The sequence below is a fragment of the Astatotilapia calliptera genome, chromosome 20, assembly GCF_900246225.1.
Source record: "Astatotilapia calliptera chromosome 20, fAstCal1.2, whole genome shotgun sequence".
Taxonomy (NCBI): domain Eukaryota; kingdom Metazoa; phylum Chordata; class Actinopteri; order Cichliformes; family Cichlidae; genus Astatotilapia; species Astatotilapia calliptera.
In genome coordinates this window covers 1961105-1980011 of record NC_039321.1, presented here as the reverse complement: position 1 = coordinate 1980011, position 18907 = coordinate 1961105, and the positions used below count along the sequence as shown (strand labels likewise).

The 18907-nt window shown below is 43.6% G+C and overlaps 1 protein-coding gene across 2 annotated transcripts; it reads left to right on the top strand.

Moving 5' to 3' along the window:
- The first annotated feature begins 474 nt into the window (after nt 1-474).
- Nucleotides 475-17824, top strand: LOC113013297 (PHD finger protein 20-like). 2 transcript variants are annotated; one of them, XM_026154095.1, is made up of 18 exons: nt 475-631; nt 1853-1932; nt 2895-3066; nt 4502-4586; nt 5672-5745; nt 5852-6092; nt 6218-6307; nt 7192-7251; nt 8660-8846; nt 8931-9022; nt 9117-9239; nt 10442-10528; nt 10608-10750; nt 11020-11119; nt 11534-11729; nt 11819-12035; nt 13643-13898; nt 14491-17824. In XM_026154095.1, exons 2-18 carry the CDS (start codon nt 1853-1855, stop codon nt 14625-14627), a joined length of 2340 nt encoding a protein of 779 aa, XP_026009880.1. In that variant the 5' UTR covers nt 475-631; the 3' UTR covers nt 14628-17824. The 2 variants fall into 2 exon arrangements, with proteins under 2 accessions (XP_026009880.1, XP_026009879.1); XM_026154094.1 differs by having other exon boundaries at nt 476-631; nt 9114-9239.
- Nucleotides 17825-18907: the final 1083 nt, after the last annotated feature.

Here is an 18907-nt window from a genome sequence, read left to right as displayed (position 1 = left end):
ATAAATAAATTCTTTATGGGAGTTACAGGGAGCATGACGTCACTCAATCCTGCAAATAACATTTTCTGTTGAAAGAAGAAAAAATAAAATTAGAGCACAGACGGAGTCAGAGTCGAACATTTCTGTCTGTTTTATTTCTCCTTGAAAGCAGAAAGGAGGTTTTTTACTGAGATACTTTAATGAGTTTACAGAGCGCCGACGTCTCTTTCTCTGTGGATTCCCGTGTTTAAGTAATTAGATAATATCGGTCTCCATTAACCACAAAGAAAATAATAAAGAGAGAGAGGGCCTTGTTTTCTGTTACACATGCGCGTGTCATAAATACAAAAACATTAATTCAGTAATTACAAATGACTCTGGCTCATTAAAAAAAATGTGAATCCTGACGCCTCGCAGTGCCCGGAAGCAGCAGGTACACCACCTGTCGGAACTGGGGCACCAAAGCCTCGTTTATTCGTGGTCATGTGATCTTTGTGTTCGGTGCAGTATTTTGAAACATCGCGTCGGAGGCTCGACACAGCGAAGAAACGCTTTTCAAGCGTCCCATCCCTGCCAGAAACTCGGCCCCCTTCGCGCATGCGCTCTATAGTCATCACAGTATGAGGAGTGCAGAGAACAAGTAACGTCAGAGGTAAACAAGCTTTTATGTTTCTCGTTTACATATTCCACGCTCATGTTTGTAATTAAAGTGCAGAGACATTTTATTAAATATTCCGCTGGCCGACAGGAGGCCTGCGGCTGCTCGCAGCGGTCAGTGAGACTTGTCAGCCTAAGCTGCTTCAGCAGCAGCGAACTGTTAGCTGTGTTAGCTTCTGTATTCACAGTCAATGGAGAGCCGATCCAACTCCGCTGAACTGCACCAGCTCAGAGGACAGCTTTAAACATGCGACTGTATCTTCTCTTACGCTGGTGTCTTTTACTGAAGTGTTCTTTTAAAGCACTTTCCGCTTCGTCCGGTGTCATTCTGTGCTAATATTTAGAGCTAACATTGATAGCATTAGCATCTTAGCCGCTGTCAAATATCTGTTAAGCTAGACAGGGGAGGGACATTTAGAGCGACTGACGACCGAGACAGCCAATAAAATCTAGAGTAGGCGTCCTTAGGAGTCTTCAAGACCAATTATCTTCTACTAAGAAAGCTAAGGAATATCAAGCGGAAAGTCAAAAAATGTCTGTTTCATTCATTACAAACTGTTCGAGTTTAACATTCGCACATTTGTTCAGTCGAAATTCAGACTGCACCCGTGGAAAGCTGATAATAACTACACTAAAAAAGTTGGGCTGCAACCGTTATCAGAGACGGGCGCAACGTCATCATATGTATGCCGTCATCACGCAACGTGACGTACAGTAGCGTTCGCGACCTTTGACCTTTGTGTGTTGTTGCTTATTTATTTTTTTAACTTACAACAATAGTTTGCAAAAATAGAAGAAAAAAGAAAATTCAAACATTTATTTGTTAAGGTAATAAATACAATATGGGGGGGAAACTGTAAAGAAAATAAATCTTTGACATATCTAGAGTTTGAGTTTATTTAGGAATTTGCTTAGTTCAGAATCAGAATACTTTATTGATCCCTGGGGGAAATTATTTAAGTTCAACCTATACTCTGTTTATAAGTTATTAGAATGGACCGCCTTTGAGTTTTTATTCACCTTGTCCGTTTACACTTGTTGTTCCACAAATAATGAAACATAGCAAATAGAATATTTATATCCAACATTGAGGATAACCGCTGTGCTCCATCAAAACAAAAGAAAATGGCTCAAAAATATTGAACTGTCAAATAAACTCTCCACAGTAAAATGACAGAAAATGCTCACATCAACACTTCCTGTGTTTTTGTACCAGATGAAGACACCTCCGGACCGATCAGGCATCACATTTGAAGTCGGAGCCAAACTAGAAGCTCGAGACCACCACAAGAACTGGTCAGAAGACTCCTCCCCACCACCTTCCACACACACACACACACACACACACACACACACACACACTTATTCTTTCCCTTAGGGGTCGTCACAGCAGATGATCTGCCTCCATCTCACTGTGTCCTCCTCTGTTACTCCAACTACCAGCTCCATATTCAACAGCCTTTGCCCAAGATATCCACTCTCACTCTCCTACACACATCATAACCACCTCAGCCTTTCCTCTCTGACTCTGAGCCCTCCCTCTGATGCACTAATTTCTAATGCTGTTCATCCTGCTCACTCCTAGTCAACATCTGAACATCTTCAGCTCTGCCTCCTGTACAACCAAACATCACAATGGGCCTCACTACAATCTTTTAAACCTTCCCTTTCACTATTGCTGCTCTCCTTCTGTCACAAATCACCCCGACACTCATGTCCACCCTCTTTGCACTAACACACTCAAAATACCAAAAATTAATTGTTTGTTTTACTGAGCTTCTGCTGTTATGATGTACCACTCATTCAAGCTTTTAAAGTAAAGTGTGGGTTAGCGACTTCTTAATAGTCGCTTTGTTATGAGTCTGGTCTGTGGAAATCCGATGAGTGGATGATTCATTTAAGTTCCCACAGCAGTTCAGCCAACATACAGGAAACTTTCAGATACTGGTGATGATTTTTTTTCCAGGATTTTAATAAAGTATTTAACTTTGTTATGATTTTTAATCCACCAAATAACAACAAAAAAAGCAAAAGGAACAGACTTATATTAAATGAAGTAACACTGACTCATTGCCTTAAAGATATGCAACCAGCTGTGCTCATGTGTGAATTCAAAAAGCCCAACCTTTCCTGTGGTGCGTAAATATCCTCGAATTTGTAGCTAAACAAAAGCTAATTTTGAATGTGGAAATGATAAAGATTTTTGGGAGAACATACTTCAAATTTAATGGTGTACTAAAAGTTTGTCCTTCTTTTAGGTACACGGCCACCATTGAGAAGATTGATTATGACAAAGAGCGGGTCCTGATCCACTACCTGCAGTGGAGCCGTCGCCATGACGAGTGGTTTCAGTGGAACTCACCGTACCTGCGGCCGAAGGAGCGAGTCAGCCTGAGGAGGCAGGGCCTGAATCCAACGCGATCACAGCCGGTATAGAACATGTTAGACGTACACAGATGTTTCTTTTTAAATAGTTTTTAAAACATCGGTATCAGTGTCATGGCAGGGATGCTGATACTGAATAAGATTTTATTTTTCTAAGATGCATGAACTGAAATAATATATTTAATTCCTGCATATAAATCCTAGATAGTCTGCATTTGAAGTAAATGTGAAAATATCAGAAGCCTCTACTACAACTTGATTCATCGTATCCACAATATATTTCTGTTATCATTTACCCCACCATCAGTCAGGACGTGGACAGACGATGAGGCTGTCATTTTAAATACATTTGAGGAGGTTAGGCTCATAATACAGACTGACAGTGAAGCAGCTGCTGTGGACAGAGCAGCAGAAACTGGGTGTGTGTTTTAGGGCTGCCACGATTAGTCGACTAGTCACGATTATGTCGACTATCAAAAATTTCGATGACAAATTTAATAGTCAACGCGTCGTTTGAAGCTTTGTAAGATCCAGAAAGACGCAGGAATAAATATTAGGATTTAAGAGTGTAATAGCGGACTGAAACAGAAGGTGGCAGCACTGCATGTACAAAGATGCCAGCTGCCATTAAACCCCGAAGAAGAAGAAGAAGCTGTCTCCAGTATCATAGCTGTTGTCCAAATTTACGGGCTGCATCGTTAGGAGGCAGCGTTTGATTACGTTACAGCGACGCGACGAAGGCTTTCCAAATTTGAAGATTTCTCCAAATGCGTCCTACTTTTCCCCGAATTTGAAGGATGAGTCGGATGTATCCTTCGTGGCCCAAATGATCCCAGAATTCATAGCGCGACCCAGCCAATTCCTGTTTCCAACAATGGCAGCAGCTACATAGTTTTAATATTACTCTTTCTGGGTCACAAAATAAACTTTTAACACATTTTTAGGCGAGAATGTAGCTTTGCAAACTTCAAATGTCTGCTCGGTTTATGAAGACATCACAAATTTGTAAAAGTGCCCCGACGTTTTCGGAGACTTCTGCTACCCACCCGCTCGATAGCTGGAGGGTTCTAGGCTCACTAGAGCCGGCGTAAAACACCAGACTCCCTTCACTACCTGTTATATTTTAGATGGCAAGGAGCAGACGGCTGAGTTTATTAAACTCCATCGAGACAATCTGCAAAATTCATTAAAAGTTTAATAAACTATCATCTTGTCTTTAGTTAGCACAGACCTTAAAAGCTTAAAGCTGTAAGCTAATGATAGTTATATAATAGCAGATGCATCCTGGTGCAATAAGCTGTACGTTTTACAGCCAATGGATGATGATCTAACTAGTCGACTATCAAAATAATCGTTTGTGGCAGCCCTAGTGTGTTTTAATAATGTTGGTCAAGAAGACTAGAAAGATTATGACAATAATAAGTTGAAGCTAGGAGAATGTTGACTGCGTAAGCTAACAGATGTTTTCTCTGCGACTCAGACGTTTGTTTCAGGCTCAAAGGTTCTGGCCTGTTGGACCGACTGTCGTTTCTACCCGGCCAAAATCCTCCGCGTCAACAAGGACGGTGAGGTTCAGCTGTGACCTTTTACCTCTGCTGTTTTTCTACTGTATTCTACTGCTGGTTGATTTACTGATTTTGGGGGGGGGGGGGGGGGGGAAGGTCAGTGCAGCTGTTTATCACAAGGTTGTCTGATAAATCACTAAGCACCTACCATCTGCACCCCTCACTAACTTTTGGCTATTCAATGGACCCATGCATATGTTTTCTTTCATAGTTTATATCGTAACGATTCAGATTTAGCTTGCTTCTGCACTTAAGAAGTAAGGCGGTCTTAATAATACTGGGAAAAAAATGAGGTGAGAGGCCCAAAATTTCAGCCCACCCCTCTGTGCTTCTTGTTCCAGTAACTTGACTAGTATGGAGCTAGGATTGTGTGTGGGTTCATTAATTACACTAAGTTACTCTACAATATAAGTCAGCTAATCCTGAGTGCTTTTCCTGATTCAATGATATTAATGATATAATGCAGCTTACATTATTTTTACAGTTGAAGCTGATACATTGGACTGTTAAAAACGTTTCATTAAAGAAAAGTCAAATAAATCCTGATTAATTCATACTAAAAACTCTGGTTTGGAGTCGAGTTGCTGCCTCAGGTGGGAGAGGTGAGGTATCTCTGGGCTTTGTTTGAGGCACTTAGGTGGAGATTGAAGCAGGAGATTGACAGAAGGGCTGGTGCAGCTGGGTCCGGTCTGTTGTGAAGAGGGAGCTGAGCTTGAAGGCGAAGCTGTCAATTTACTGGTTGATCTACATTCCCTCTCTCATATGTGACCCCGAGCTGTGGGTAGTTACCAGAAAATAAGATTGTGCATTCAAGTGGCAAAAATTGGGCTCTCCCTTCAGACAGAGCTCAGAGCACAGCCATGCTCCTTTGCATCAAAAGGTGCCGGTTGAAGTGGTTCGGTCGGCTCTGACCCAGATAAGCTCAGTGAATGGATGGGCGTCTTTTATGTCCTCCCTTCATGCTGTTTGACTCCCGCTGTCCGTCTTTGGGTTGTTTGTGCTGCGTTCCTGTTGTTACTGAAGCGAATCGGCTGTTTTTGGAACATGATTGATCTAAACCTGGTGTTTGTGTTTTCCTGTGTCAGACTCCTACACAGTGCGATTCTATGATGGCGTGGTTCGGACTGTGAAGCCCACCAAAGTCAAACCTTTCCAGGAAGTAAGAAATGCTTCTCTCTAATTGGTCCTCGTCTACTCAGTGTTTCACACAATCACAACGTCTTTGATCCTTAATGTGTTTGTTTTTGTTTGTTTGTCGTTCTTAGAAATCCAGATCTGAGAAAAGTGCTGTGGGAAGCGAGGGATGGGAGGAGGGTGAGAGTGAGGAGGAGGAAGGAGGAGAAGGACAGGAAGAAGAAGAGGAGGAGGAGAAAAAGGAGGAAGAGGAGGCAGATGAGAAGGTGACAACAGAAGAGACCGATGCAGCTTTGGAGAGGGAGGAGGACAGGAAGAGGAAGGCAGAACCTTCATCCTCAAATCCACCTGCCAAGAAGAAAACAGATGACAGTAAGTAAGATGACCTCTGACCCCAAGCGCCCGCACACTGTAGATCTGTCCAGATGTTTGGAGGCTCTGCAGCTCGTCAGCAGGAGCAAATTAAAATGGTTAACAATGGTCTGTCTCTCTTCCAGGCAGAAGCAGTGGAACTCAGAATCAGCCAATCACAGCTAACTCCACCCCCCCAGCAGCAGCAGCACTTAACCCTGCCCACATAGACAGAGGTACACTTATCTCTGTAAACAGATATCTGCACAGGAATATGGAGAATACATAAAGGGTTTCTGGTTTCCACTTGTAGTCCGGGTTGAGTATGCACGAAAAAGTGAGGTCCTGTTTGCCGAAATGAAACCTGAAAACCTTCAGCTTCTAACAACAACTTAGGCTTTTATAAGCTTTTCTAAATATGTCTGCATTAGAAAAGCCACAACTGGGGCAGGGGGCTGCAAGTCTCATCCAGAATATCAACAGACGACACCGGCGGCTCTGCACCAGCAAATCCTACAGCAGCAGACTCACTGATGGTGCCTGAAGTCGACAGAGGAGGACTTTAGACATGCGTGTATTGGTCCAAACATGAGAACTCCACAGAACATGTGCACATTTTACATGGTTCTCTTAGCTTTAAGACGATGTCTGTGGGGACTGTCTCACTCAGGAGGACAGCAGACATAGTTCTTATTAGACCTGGGTGAGATGGACAAAACTGGGACATGTTTTTCATACCAGTCAAATCACTATTTCTGTCCAGCTTAAAGATGACCTCTACTCCAAAGTGAAGATAAAATGTTAATTTTGACTTAAATATTAATTATTTTGTGTCACACATTGAACGTGACTAATGTGCTGTAGAATATTATACAGGTGTACTTTGAGTACATAGTGCTAGTGTATGTGAGCATATAATAAAGTAAAATCTTAATTTTGACCGGTAAGAACGTTCAAGCCAACCCGAGGATAAAACCACGGTGAATGTGAGAAAATCCAGTTCTTAACAGATGAAACACAGTTTAACTTTGTTCGCAGGTGCTTCTCTTATTTGGATCAGTAAGTGGTTATGCTTCTGTAACGTACTTGACCTGTTTGTTTTATTTAATCTTTGTTTCAGATGTCCTGCTGGAGCGTCAGGCTCACCTTCCCACCACACACAAGTTCAGCAGAGAACCATGTAAGTCCCTCAGTCCTCCACATAAACACAAAAGGTTAGAACGTCTCGATGCATGCTCAATCATCCAGGTAAGTAAATCCCAGGACTGCTACGACCAGATGAACAGAATCAAACTTTGGGGACAAAAGTTTAGAGTTTAAAAGTTGTTTTTTTTGTCTAATGAAAAAAGTAGGACAGATAAAGACTGTCGGCTGCTCAATCCACACTTGTAATGGGGCGGGAACAGATTGAACATGAAAGGATATCAAATGTTTTAATTGAGAAAATTTGATGGAAGCGACGCCTCTCAAGAGAACATGTACAGGGTGATGTTTCCTCTGTGTCTTAAACATCTCCGAGCCAAGGAGACCAGCAGCTGGACTCTTGGAAGAGGAATCTTGTCCCATTTTTAGGTTAAAGCTGCTCAGCAGTTCTGGCTCTTCTTTGGTGTCACCATGCTCCAAATGTTTTCAGCCGTGCTGTTGGAATCGATGCTTTATGTGATTTTAGCATTGTTGTGCTGAAACATGAAGAAGATGTAGAAGTCAGAGATGCAGGCTTTTAAACTGAGTGCTGATATTGAGCCACAGGGTCTCCCTTCTCTTTTTCCAAAAGTCATTAAAACATTTGTCTGACATCGGAACAGTTTTCTGTGAGTTTTGGTTCAGAGAAGACGACGTTGTTTCTGACCGTGTTTAGATGTGGCGACGTGTTTGCGTGATGGAGCTTTAACCTGCTGCCTGAGGGCCTGAAGATCACGAGCATCGATGCTGAATTTCAGCCTCCATCCGCACGCAGATACTTCTCCAAATAATCTATAATAATAATTTATGATTTTATTTTATTGTAGATGATGAGACATTTAAAGTCTTCACAATCTCACATTGAGAAACATTATTGTGAAATTGTTCAGTTTGTAGACAGTTCTTTGCAGATTGCTGAACCTCTTTAGTTCTGAGAACGTCTGCCTCTCTTTATACCGACCTGCTGCTAATTAACCAGATGAGGTGCAACACGTTCCTCCAGCTGGTCCTTTCTTACTGTCACTCACTTCTCCAGCGTTTTGTTGTCTGAAGCATTTAATGAAATGGTAAAATGTCTCAGTTGAAATATTTAACTTGTTTTCTGCTTTATTGTGAATAAAATTCATAAGATTTGCAAATCATTGCACAGCATCCAAACTTTTGTGGAACTGTGGTTTTTCTTCAGTTCCAGAGGAATTTTAGATGCCGTCTTAAATTGACAAATTGTGCTTCTGAGCAGACATTTAATGTAGCTTCCTGTCCTCTCTTCGTGCTTGGGGTTACAATACAAAGGCATATTATCAGTGTGCAGCTGCACCCTTCTTCTTTCTAAGCATGAAAGTGCTGAGGTTTCCTAATCCAGTCCCACAGCAGTTAGAAACACTCGGTGTGTCCTCTCCTCTCAGTGTACAGGGTGATAAAGAACCAGCCTCCACCCATCCTCTCCATTGAGCTGGACCACAACCCCTTCAAGTGCCCTGCTCCCGGGTGCACTAAGTCATTCAGGAAGGCGAGCCTGCTGCACTACCACATCAAGTACTACCACACCGACCAGCAGCTGGAGGAGCAAAGCAGCGCGGAGGAGGCCGTGAGGTCGCTTTATGTCCCACGGATTAGATACGGTGAGCAGAGGGCGGTGAGTTTAACGCTGACTGGAGCTATTTTGGGTTTTTTTAGGAGGAAGCGATCTTTTTCAGAGGGTGGCGACTTGGTGTCAGACAGGAGGAGTGAGAACTCAACCAGCGGAGAACATGGCATCGTGGGAACAGGTACAGAGCAGAGCACAACATCAGCACATAGGAGCAGAAAACCAGGCCAACCAGCAGCGTTGGTGTCATTTCTCTCATGTGTGCCTGTTAGTAGAAGCCAAGAAGGATGGGGGGAAGGAGAAAACGGGAGGACTGGATAAGAAGGAGAGGAAGAACTTCCTGCGAATCAAACTGAAGAAGAAGAAAAAGAAGAAGAAGAAGAGGAAAAGTCAGACGGGTGAGACTCATTGTGTCTGTTGACCTTCTTAAACTGAGATTAACAGGTTTGTAAGATATTTGGAGCCTAAAATCAGAGGTCTGCTCTCATCTAACAGTTTGAAGTTCGCTGTAGAAGTGTCATATTTTACCATCCATTTTCTTTCACTTATCTAAGTCAGAGTCATGGGGGAGGTCAGGTTGTCCCAGCTTCCACAGGGCGAGAGGCAGGGTACACCCTGCATAGGTCACCAGTGTGTCGCAGGGCTGACAGAGACAAACAACTATTCAGACTCACATTCACACCTGTGCCCAGTTTAGCATCACCAATTAACCTAACCCCACTAACTGCATGTCTTTGGACTTTGAGGAAGACAGGACCCACCCAAACACGGGGAGATCATGCAGTCTCCATCCATTTCAGCTACACTGGCTTCCTGTTGACTTTCAGTATATTTTAAGATGCTGGTCTTGACATTTAGAGCCTTGCATGGACTGGCACCAGCTTACATCTCCGATCCGCTACAGCCCGATGTCCCCAGCAGGTCCCTGAGGTCATCTGATCAGGACTATAAAACAGACTAAGATGAGAACTAAGGGTCACAGAGCTTTTAGCCACTGTGGACTCTCTCCCTCAGACATTAAGACTGTGGACTCGGTCGTTGTTTTTAAAAAAACAACTCAAAACTCACCTTTTAAAACAGTTTTTAGTTAAATTTCTGCCTGTTTTATATTGTCTGTTTTACATTTTTATTATTTGTTATCTTATGTGCAGCACGTTGTGATTCTGTCTAGAAAGGTGCTACATAAATAAAATTGTATTTATTATTTATCTTCAACTCACATTTTATCTGTTATTGCACTTATTGCATCCTCAAATTTAAATAGAGTCCCATCTGACAGAAGTGTGAACCTGCGCATTAGTAACACTGCAGAAAATGAACTGCAGCGTGTTTGGCTCAGATTTGCTGTTGAGGGCGTTTTGTCTGCTCACAAACACGAGTGTAACGGGAAAGTAAAAACATTTATGTTTTGTTGGAAACGCTGCAGACGAAGCTAAAGCACCTTCACCACCTGTTTGTGATTTAAAACTCCTCTTTTTCAGCTGCTTCTCATTAGTTGTTGTCATTACTGTGAGTTACTGAGCACCAGAACAAGGTTGACAGCGTCCATGCGAGCACCGAGCGTCCAATCATTTTGTTGCTTCTCTCTTCTTCTCATCAGGTTTCTGCAGCAGCGACGATGAGAGCTCAGACAGACCTCCGATCACTCTCAAGCTCTCAACTGAACATCACAACACACACGTGCAAGGTGGGAAAACACACACACATTAATATCACAAACACTGATACGATGTAAAAATTCAAAAACTGAGTTTCTGTACTTTTAGCCGACGATGGCAGCGATTGGTCAACGCTGACAGCAGAGAGTGGAGAAGACACGCCCTCCTGGCCTGTTGGCACGGAGACGGAGGAGTGTGAGGTGGTGAGGTGTGTGTGCGAGGTGGACGAGGAGAATGACTTCATGATCCAGGTGAGACACACACAGGAATGATTTGTCTGTAGCTGCTTTTAAAACGAATCCACAGAACTGACAAACAAGTCTGAAAGGAGAGAAATGAATCATGGGAAATATTTTACATCATTCATGTCCATCAGGTTCTGTTCAATGTGAAAATTTTGTCTTTATTAGGACTTGTTTTGTCACTGAAGGCCTTTGTGTCAGGAATGCTCAGAAACACAGGATTGTTTCGTGATGCTGCTGTGACGTGATCCCAGTGTTTTCTCTGTGTGTGTCTGTAGTGCGAGTCGTGTCTGTGCTGGCAGCACGGGACCTGTATGGGTTTATACGAGGACAACGTCCCACACAACTACATCTGCTACTACTGCAGACAGACCGCAGGTAGGATTCACACTGTGAGCACTTACTGCTGTGCCGAGCCTGTGAAAGAAAGCAGGTAAAGGTGGATTATTTGATAGTTGGTGTAATATAAAACTCAAAGCTTACATTTTATATGTTACAGCAAAGGCCTGGGAAAGTTCCTCGACCCCTTGTCGAGTGGTCGTAGGATAGCTCTCTGTGTTTAGGTGAAAGTCAAAGTGTGTGTTTGTATTGTAACCTTTTCTGACTGGTTGGAGAAGGACATGTGACTTATGTGTGTTTGTACCTCAGTGAGTGTGTGAGGCTTCGACGACACGAGCTCCACAGCTCAGGCTGAAGCCGTTTTCAGAGACCTGCTGGCTCTCTGTGGGTTCCTGTGTGGTGCTCGTGCTTCTCCTCTCATCTTGTTTTCATCTGTAATCCTCATTGGTCCAGGTTGGCGGTGTGCTCAGCGTTTCCGGTCTGAGCCCGACTTGTTGAAATCCGGTCACATGTTTGGCCTGTCGTGTGTGAAGGAGAACTACTCGGAGGTCAACGCCTCCAAGATCTCACACACCAGCCACCTGCTGGCGCACACGTACGGCATCAGCCAGGTCCTCAGCGCCCTGCAACTCAAAATCAGCCTGCTGCGGTGAGTGCGATCGCTCCGGCGGCCCGGCTCATCTGTTCGAGCCCGCAGAGACGTTAGCTCGGTCTGACTGTGGCCGTCTTTCCCCGCAGCTCGCCGTCCCACCCCGACCAGCAGCTGTGGAGGTCACCGTGGAAGCAGGAGGAGAGGCACAGACTGACGTCCAGCCCGAGAGGAGAGCCGCCCGTCTGCTACGTCAGCAGCGAGCACTGCTATCAGAAGCCTGGAGCATCATGGGAAAAAGGAGAGGAGCAGGAGAAAGAGAGGCCGATGGTGACGGTGAAGCAAGAGCGCAGTGGCGAGGAGAAGGTAGAGACTCAGCAGACACTCGTGTAGCCTTTTAACTGTTCACACGTTTCCTACTCAGAAAGCCGAAACAGTCGTTCACAAGTGCTCACCAACTCGCTCCACTGCCCGAGGTAACAGGACACAAAACATTTTCATTTATTTGTGCTGTTCACACTGATGGGGGGGAAACGGACGACCGAATGAGTCGTACATGAGCAATAAACTCTAAGCTCGGATTTCACTCCTGCATTAAGGCTGAACATCATAAAATCAGAGCTGATTATTTTGAGCAAAGACGATGAATCTCTTTTTCTGTCTCCTCAAAGCTCTTCTCTGCTGTGAATTTGAGACGCGTGAATCTTCAGCTGTTGGGAGGTTTAGGTGTAGTAAAAAAAACAAAGCCTGGCTCACTGAGACCTTGAGCAGAAGCAGCGCCTCACGCTCGCAGCGCTAAGCTCCTGCTGTTGCTATGAGACCAGTGAAGACCAGTTAGAAGCTCATTCTGGTGAATGTGGAACTATTTTTACCTTTTACTGAGTGTGAGGGGGGGGGGAGCGAGAGCTGCAGAGGATACTCTGTGAAGATACACCAACAGAAAAGCTGTAACAGGCTTCCTCTGCACAATCACACAGCCAGAGATTTTACAAACGTAAGGCTCGTCGGGTAGATCATGAAAACCTGTCATCTGTTTGATTTCATGGGGACTTTGTCGTTTTTCAGACCAGTTTCTGATCCTGAATTGTTTTATTTCTCTTAACTGTTGTAGAATTCTTGTAGAATAGAAAGAATACATCATTAGTAGCAACGAAATGGAGCTAAAAATAAACGATTGATGGAGAATCAATAAGTGAAACGAGCAGATCACAGTGAATTTACTTAAGTGGACCAGAAGACAAGATGTGAGATGTAAGAGAGATTCTTACATCCAGAGAGGGTCACGGAAATAAAAGGTTTCGACAGGTGAGCCTGTGGAGGGATTGTACGCTCCTCCTGTGATTGGCTCATGACTCTGTTGCCACCGGTGTCTTTTTCCTGCAGTAGAGGCTGTGGCCGTAAACTGTCTTTGAATTTTTATCTAAATCTTAAGGAGATCACCTGTAAAAAAGAAAATAATTATTTATTTATTACAGAATAAGCAGGCCATGACTTGTAAAACCTAAATTTCATATTAAATTGTAAAGTTACTGAAATATAAACTGGAGATGTAATCTAATAATATTCTAATTTCAGTTCGGCTATTAGATGAAAAGCGATAAAAACTGAAAAATGTCCACCTGACCCTTCAGAATCAGCTGATCTCTTTGAACTTTTTAAATACAGCAGAAACTCCAGGACTCAGAATCCAAAGCCAGCATTATTATCTGTTTAACCAACTCTGAGCATCACGGCTTGTATTGTAGCTGCAAGAGGTTTAACACTGTGATGTAACAGAAACAAGGACCTGGGGTTCTGTGGGGGCGAGGGGTAGGCCGCATTTTCTCCAGAAAAGGGAATTTTCAAGCATCATTGGCAGAGTGTCGTTATTCAAACCTGCTCTCCAAGTTTGTCAAATTCACTGAAAAACGAATTAGTCTTCGTGTGTCTCTGGCTGCTGTTTGTTAAAAGCATCTGTCATTCTCTCCGTGTAGGAAATAAAACCTGAAGATGTCAACAGGAGCGCAGCTCACACCGCCGCAGACAGAGACGCCACCGCACTCACAGATGTGCACAACATAAAAACAGAGAATCACGCAGGCGGCGGCGAGCAGGCGCACACTCGGACGTGCGCAGCGGAGCCTCGCGCGGCGTCGGTGGCCGAGTGTCAGCTGAACCTGCTGGAGCACATCGAGTCCCTGCACCAGCAGATCAGCGCCAGGATGGACGTGATCGAGAGAGAGCTGGACGGTAACGCACACGTTGAATGTAAAAGACAGAGTTGCACACAACACTCCACATTAATCATCATTCAGTGTTATTAAAATAGTCACGGTGGCTTCGTCTGGTTACGAAAGCAGAGAGAAATATTTAGAGAAAGAAGCAAGTAAGTAATTATCCACCGCGAGTTAGAGCCATTCTAGCTGGAGGAGAATAATTACTGAGGCGTGGGAGGAAGAAGAGAGAAGGTTCGGTTTTTGCGTCGCTTCACTTGGAGGGGTCGTGAAGCTCATGCATCCTGATCGCCGTGTTCCTGCCTGCTGCTCCACTTTCACCGTATTGATTATTTAGACCTGACATTATTGTGAAAAAGTATCTATCGCATCTTCATTGCATGTTTGGCCTTTAATTTAATTGGGATTAGAGAGGTCTCGCTTCACTGCTGTACATCATGTATCTTGTGTGACTGACAGCAGCGCGTGCCTGAGCGTGATACAGCAACGCTGGGTTGGACGTGATGAGGCGTCAGAGTCGTGCTGTGCTCCTAAGTTACACCTCGGTGTTAGTTTGTGTCCACATGTGCTCGCTGCTGGTCGTAAAACTCGCTCTTCTCTGTCTTCAGTTCTAGAGTCCTGGTTGGACCACTCCGGCGAGCTCGAGCCTCCTGACCCTCTGTCCCGCCTCCCGCAGCTCAAACAGCGAATCAAACGGCTGCTGTGTGACCTGTGCACCGTGAGGCGCCTGTCGGTCTGCCGCTGACCGCCCTCCCTCTGAACTCTGACGAGACAAAGAGCGTGAAACTCTGAGTTGACTGTGGTTTGTTTCCCTGCAGTTACAGGACAGCGCCCCCCTGTGGTGGAGAAAAGGTGCTCTGCAACAAGATGGTGTTTTGTTTTTTTTGTTTTTTTAATACAACGCGACTGTTCCTGAAACGCCTCCAGCCGGACTTGAGAGCCCGTGTGAGCACCAGGCGAGGACGAGTTAGGTCATTGATCAGCTGTCATCCGTCTCATCGGGACGGGATGATGTTTGTCTCTGTGGAGGCTGAACGGACGCGTCGTCTGCCATCAGCTCGTTGTTTTTCTGCCAGCCAGCATCGAAGTGTAACAACGCACACAAAGGATTTGGATATCGTATATTTTCTAATTGTACTAATATTGCCAGTACTAATAATTGTTTGTTTGAAAGACTCTTGGAGGGTTTTACAGTCTGGTGAGACCAGGAGGTTCTTAAGGGTTGGTGACCACTAACTGCCTTTTTTTTTTAATGTTAGGAATCAGTGCGATGTGGAGCAACAACAAAACGGCTTCAGTGTTCCTCAGGAAGGATACCCTTCAAGCAGCTTATTTTCCTACCCACACATATTTAATCTGACTAATTTACTGCAGGACATACCCCTTACTTTTATTTTGAAAGTCACTGCTTCATTGTTGTGTGGTTCCTGATGACTGATGTCATCACCGCTGGGGTGGGGCAGCACCACAGGTTAATTAATCATTGATCAATAATCATTATGCCCAGTGTGAGGCCAAACACCTTTAGTTTATTTGTCACTTCCAGCATGAAGAGACGTTTACACGTTTGTGTAAAGCCACGACTGATTATGACGACTCGTGAGCGTCTGTGGGACTCTGCAGCAGTTTCAGGTTTCAGCGTTTTTGCTCAGCATTGGACTGATTCCAAGCTTTTTTGTCTTCTGTAATAATTTAAACCCAGAATGGAGCAGCGGGCTTTGTACCACACTGTGAACAGTGAGGCATGTTTAGGCTGGTGTTATACAAATCTTGAATATGGTTCAGTTTTCGTGTACGTAAAGCTCTGAACCAGTCAACAAAGATGCAGGAGGTCATCACTGTGCAGACTGCAGCAACAACCAGGCAAAGCCTACTGGGGACTCAGTGGTGAGCAATGGCCTTGATCTGTCCCACGGGCCATGGTTTGTTCCTGGTCTTTGACTGAAGGAATGATGTCACAGATACATGCAGCTGAAAGAACGTGTGGGCTCAGCCGTAGAGCGGACGAGGGGCTGTGGCGTCCCCGAGGGAGCTCAGAGTAGTCGCTGCACCTCCACGTCTAAAGGAGCCCGGTCATGAAAATTGCAGAGGGAGTCCACGCCTGGAATACCTACTTAGCCCACTGCCACCAGCAGACGGGCAGAAGGAAGATGGAAAAATCAGCCGCAGGTTAACAGATACTGAGGTTTTCCTTTCACGAGCTGTTTCAGTTGCTAATTTGAAGTTGATGCGGTCAGTTTAACCGTTTCAGACAACTAAAAATTCTGCTCCTGCATTTTTCACTCATTCAGAATCAAACAGTATATCTTTTAAAAGCACAAAAACTCGACACCAAATGGTGTGAACCACTTATAAAGAGCACAGAAACAGTAGCTCTTTGTACTAATCTGTCGTTTCTCACCTCTTTCCGGTCACCTCTGCTGAGCGCTGTTTTCACTACAAGTGTCCAACAAACGAAATGCTTCCAGACTTTCAGTGTCTTCAGTGGAAAAACAGGGTTTAAAAACACGCATGTTTAAATGGATGTAAACAGCTAACTGCAGAGCCGATCACATTCAGTTCTGTTAGAAAGTTATTCGGGGAAATTCTGGGAATCATTTTGCAGGAGGAATTCATCCATTCGTGGTATGATTCACTGCTGGCTCGAGCTGTGAGAGGTCACCCAGATGAGGTTGTGGTGGCAGACTGTCATTACAGTGTCAGCTTTGGCGTCCTGTTGGTGTTTCTCTGTTAAAAGCCTCATTGAGGGAACAGTTTTCTTCCCCTCCTCCTGTCCTCGTTTATCTGCTTTTCTGCATTTATTTGTTTGTTCAAATAGACAGTATCTTGGGTTGTGAACAGCATGATACGTTTTTTATTCTGGACTCTTCAGTGTTAGCTTTGCTTAATTCACAGTTAATAATTTATCTGCTCTGTTTGAAACTGTTTCAGCTCGTCTGCCTTTAAGGCTACTCTTTCCTAATTGGTTGCTCCTCTTAAATAGAAGATTTGGACAGTAGGTGGGTGGGGCTTATGTGCCTGAGATGACCATATTAGTAATATCCTCTTTCTGTGACATCATACAGATCCAGGGAGAGAAAAAAAGCTGCCTGATATGTGGGCTCACAGCAAATTGTTCTTCATGTTAAACATGAACTTCCACGGCTGGCCCCAGAAATAAGGAAAAGCAGAGTATGTCCCCGGCTTTTTATTTTTTAACAGCTGGCTCATAATAAGTTTTATATGTATGAGTTCTGAACCAGACTGTCCTGCACAGAATCAGATGGAGAAAACTGCAGGTGCTGTTGTTGGTGCAGTCTGCCATTAAAGCAAACAGCCTACTGTTAGATTAAGAAACCCCAGCAGCTTTAAAATGTACATATGTCTGAATGAAGTTTTATATTCTTGAACAAGAAGCTAACTGTATATAGCTGTAGATTTTATTTTGATAGAATGGCTTGAAAGTGGAACTTTCCAGGAAAACAGTTCATTTCATGTTATTTTCAGTTTTTCCTTCAGCGTCTCGTTACACTCTGAAAAACTTACCTGCTTAACGCTGATGTGTCTTTAATCCAACCTGTTGCTTCTCTTCAGTTTTTTAAAGTTTTATTACCACGCCGGCTAAAGATGCTGTGTTACGTATCGCAGCCCGCAGGGGCGTCTGACTCAGACCACATGAACTGTATATAAAAGATGGACACATAACATAAAGTCACCAGAACAGCGCTTCCTGAGATTGGCAATATCAGGAAGCGTCTCATAGACATTTCATCCAATCAGACAGCTTTTCACAGCCACAGTCGCCGCCCTCTGCTGGTCATCAGAAAGCAGGTTTAAGGCATTTACGTCTTTCTTTCATATACAGTCCCAAGTTTTCATTTTTATATTCATACTCTTGTTTAAAGCACGAGGAAATGTGTTTTTCTGAGGAGTTGTAGCTTTGAATAAAGGTATAAAATCCCAGTCGGTGTGGTTGTATCACATTCAAGTGTCTGGATTTAAAGACCGCAGTGCTTTCCAGATTGAATACGTGCCCACGTGTTCATTACTCCTGTTTGTGGTTTGAGTTATTTTTAAAGATTTATTTACTATGATCAACTTTTTAGTTCAACAAATGAGCACATCTGGATGCTTTTCAGCTATTTAAAGATATAATTTGCATTACTGAGACGACTTTTTAGGCCACATGTATCCCAGCATTAATGAGTCACGCTGGGCGAAGGAATTATACAGATCACACAAACAGAACAGCTTGGAGAGCTTTTTTATTTTAACTGGAATTGAACGGATTAGAAAAGATTGATACTTACTGAAGAGCTGAGATTATGCTTCAAATATAATCTAAAATCCAGTCTTCAAATATGAGATGAAAATTATCCATAAAACTGGCAAATATTTATCATTTCAAATGTAATATAACTGACCCCGAGATGTTTACAAGGTAACACACAGAGCACGAGTTACTCCCTAACCCAAAGCATATTCCTGTTTGTTTCATGCAGTTTTTGTTGTCCCGCTGAGACACTGATGGGTTTTTCTTTGTGTTTAAACCTAAAATCAGAGGCTTTAATCTGAATGAGAGGTTTTCCCAGGCGAAATCAAAAATGTAATAATGATAAAGAATAAAAAGGTTGGAAAATTAAACAAAAAATGTGAGTGAATGGAAAAAACCCCATTAACATACAGAAATGAAAAGATGGAAACTGTTAAATGTGTGATCGTCTCTCAAACAGCATCTACAGATTATGCTGATCCAGACTTTAGGTCACAGATTAGTCCTCAGCAGAGAAGAGAAAACTCACGTTTAAACCTCTGACGTCCATCATCTGCCGCTCTTCACTGTTGAAGTATGCGGTGCCGTCATGCTCTGATCTCAAGAGCAAACCAGCGTCATTGATACCTACGAGTGAAGAAGGGATATAAATGGCCTGCAATCTTCAGCAGTTAGTTTACTAGATTTGACCAGGATTTCATCATTAAGGGACGGGATGACATTTTATGGTTCTTTCCATCCCATGATCTTCACTTAACTCGTGTTCATGTTAA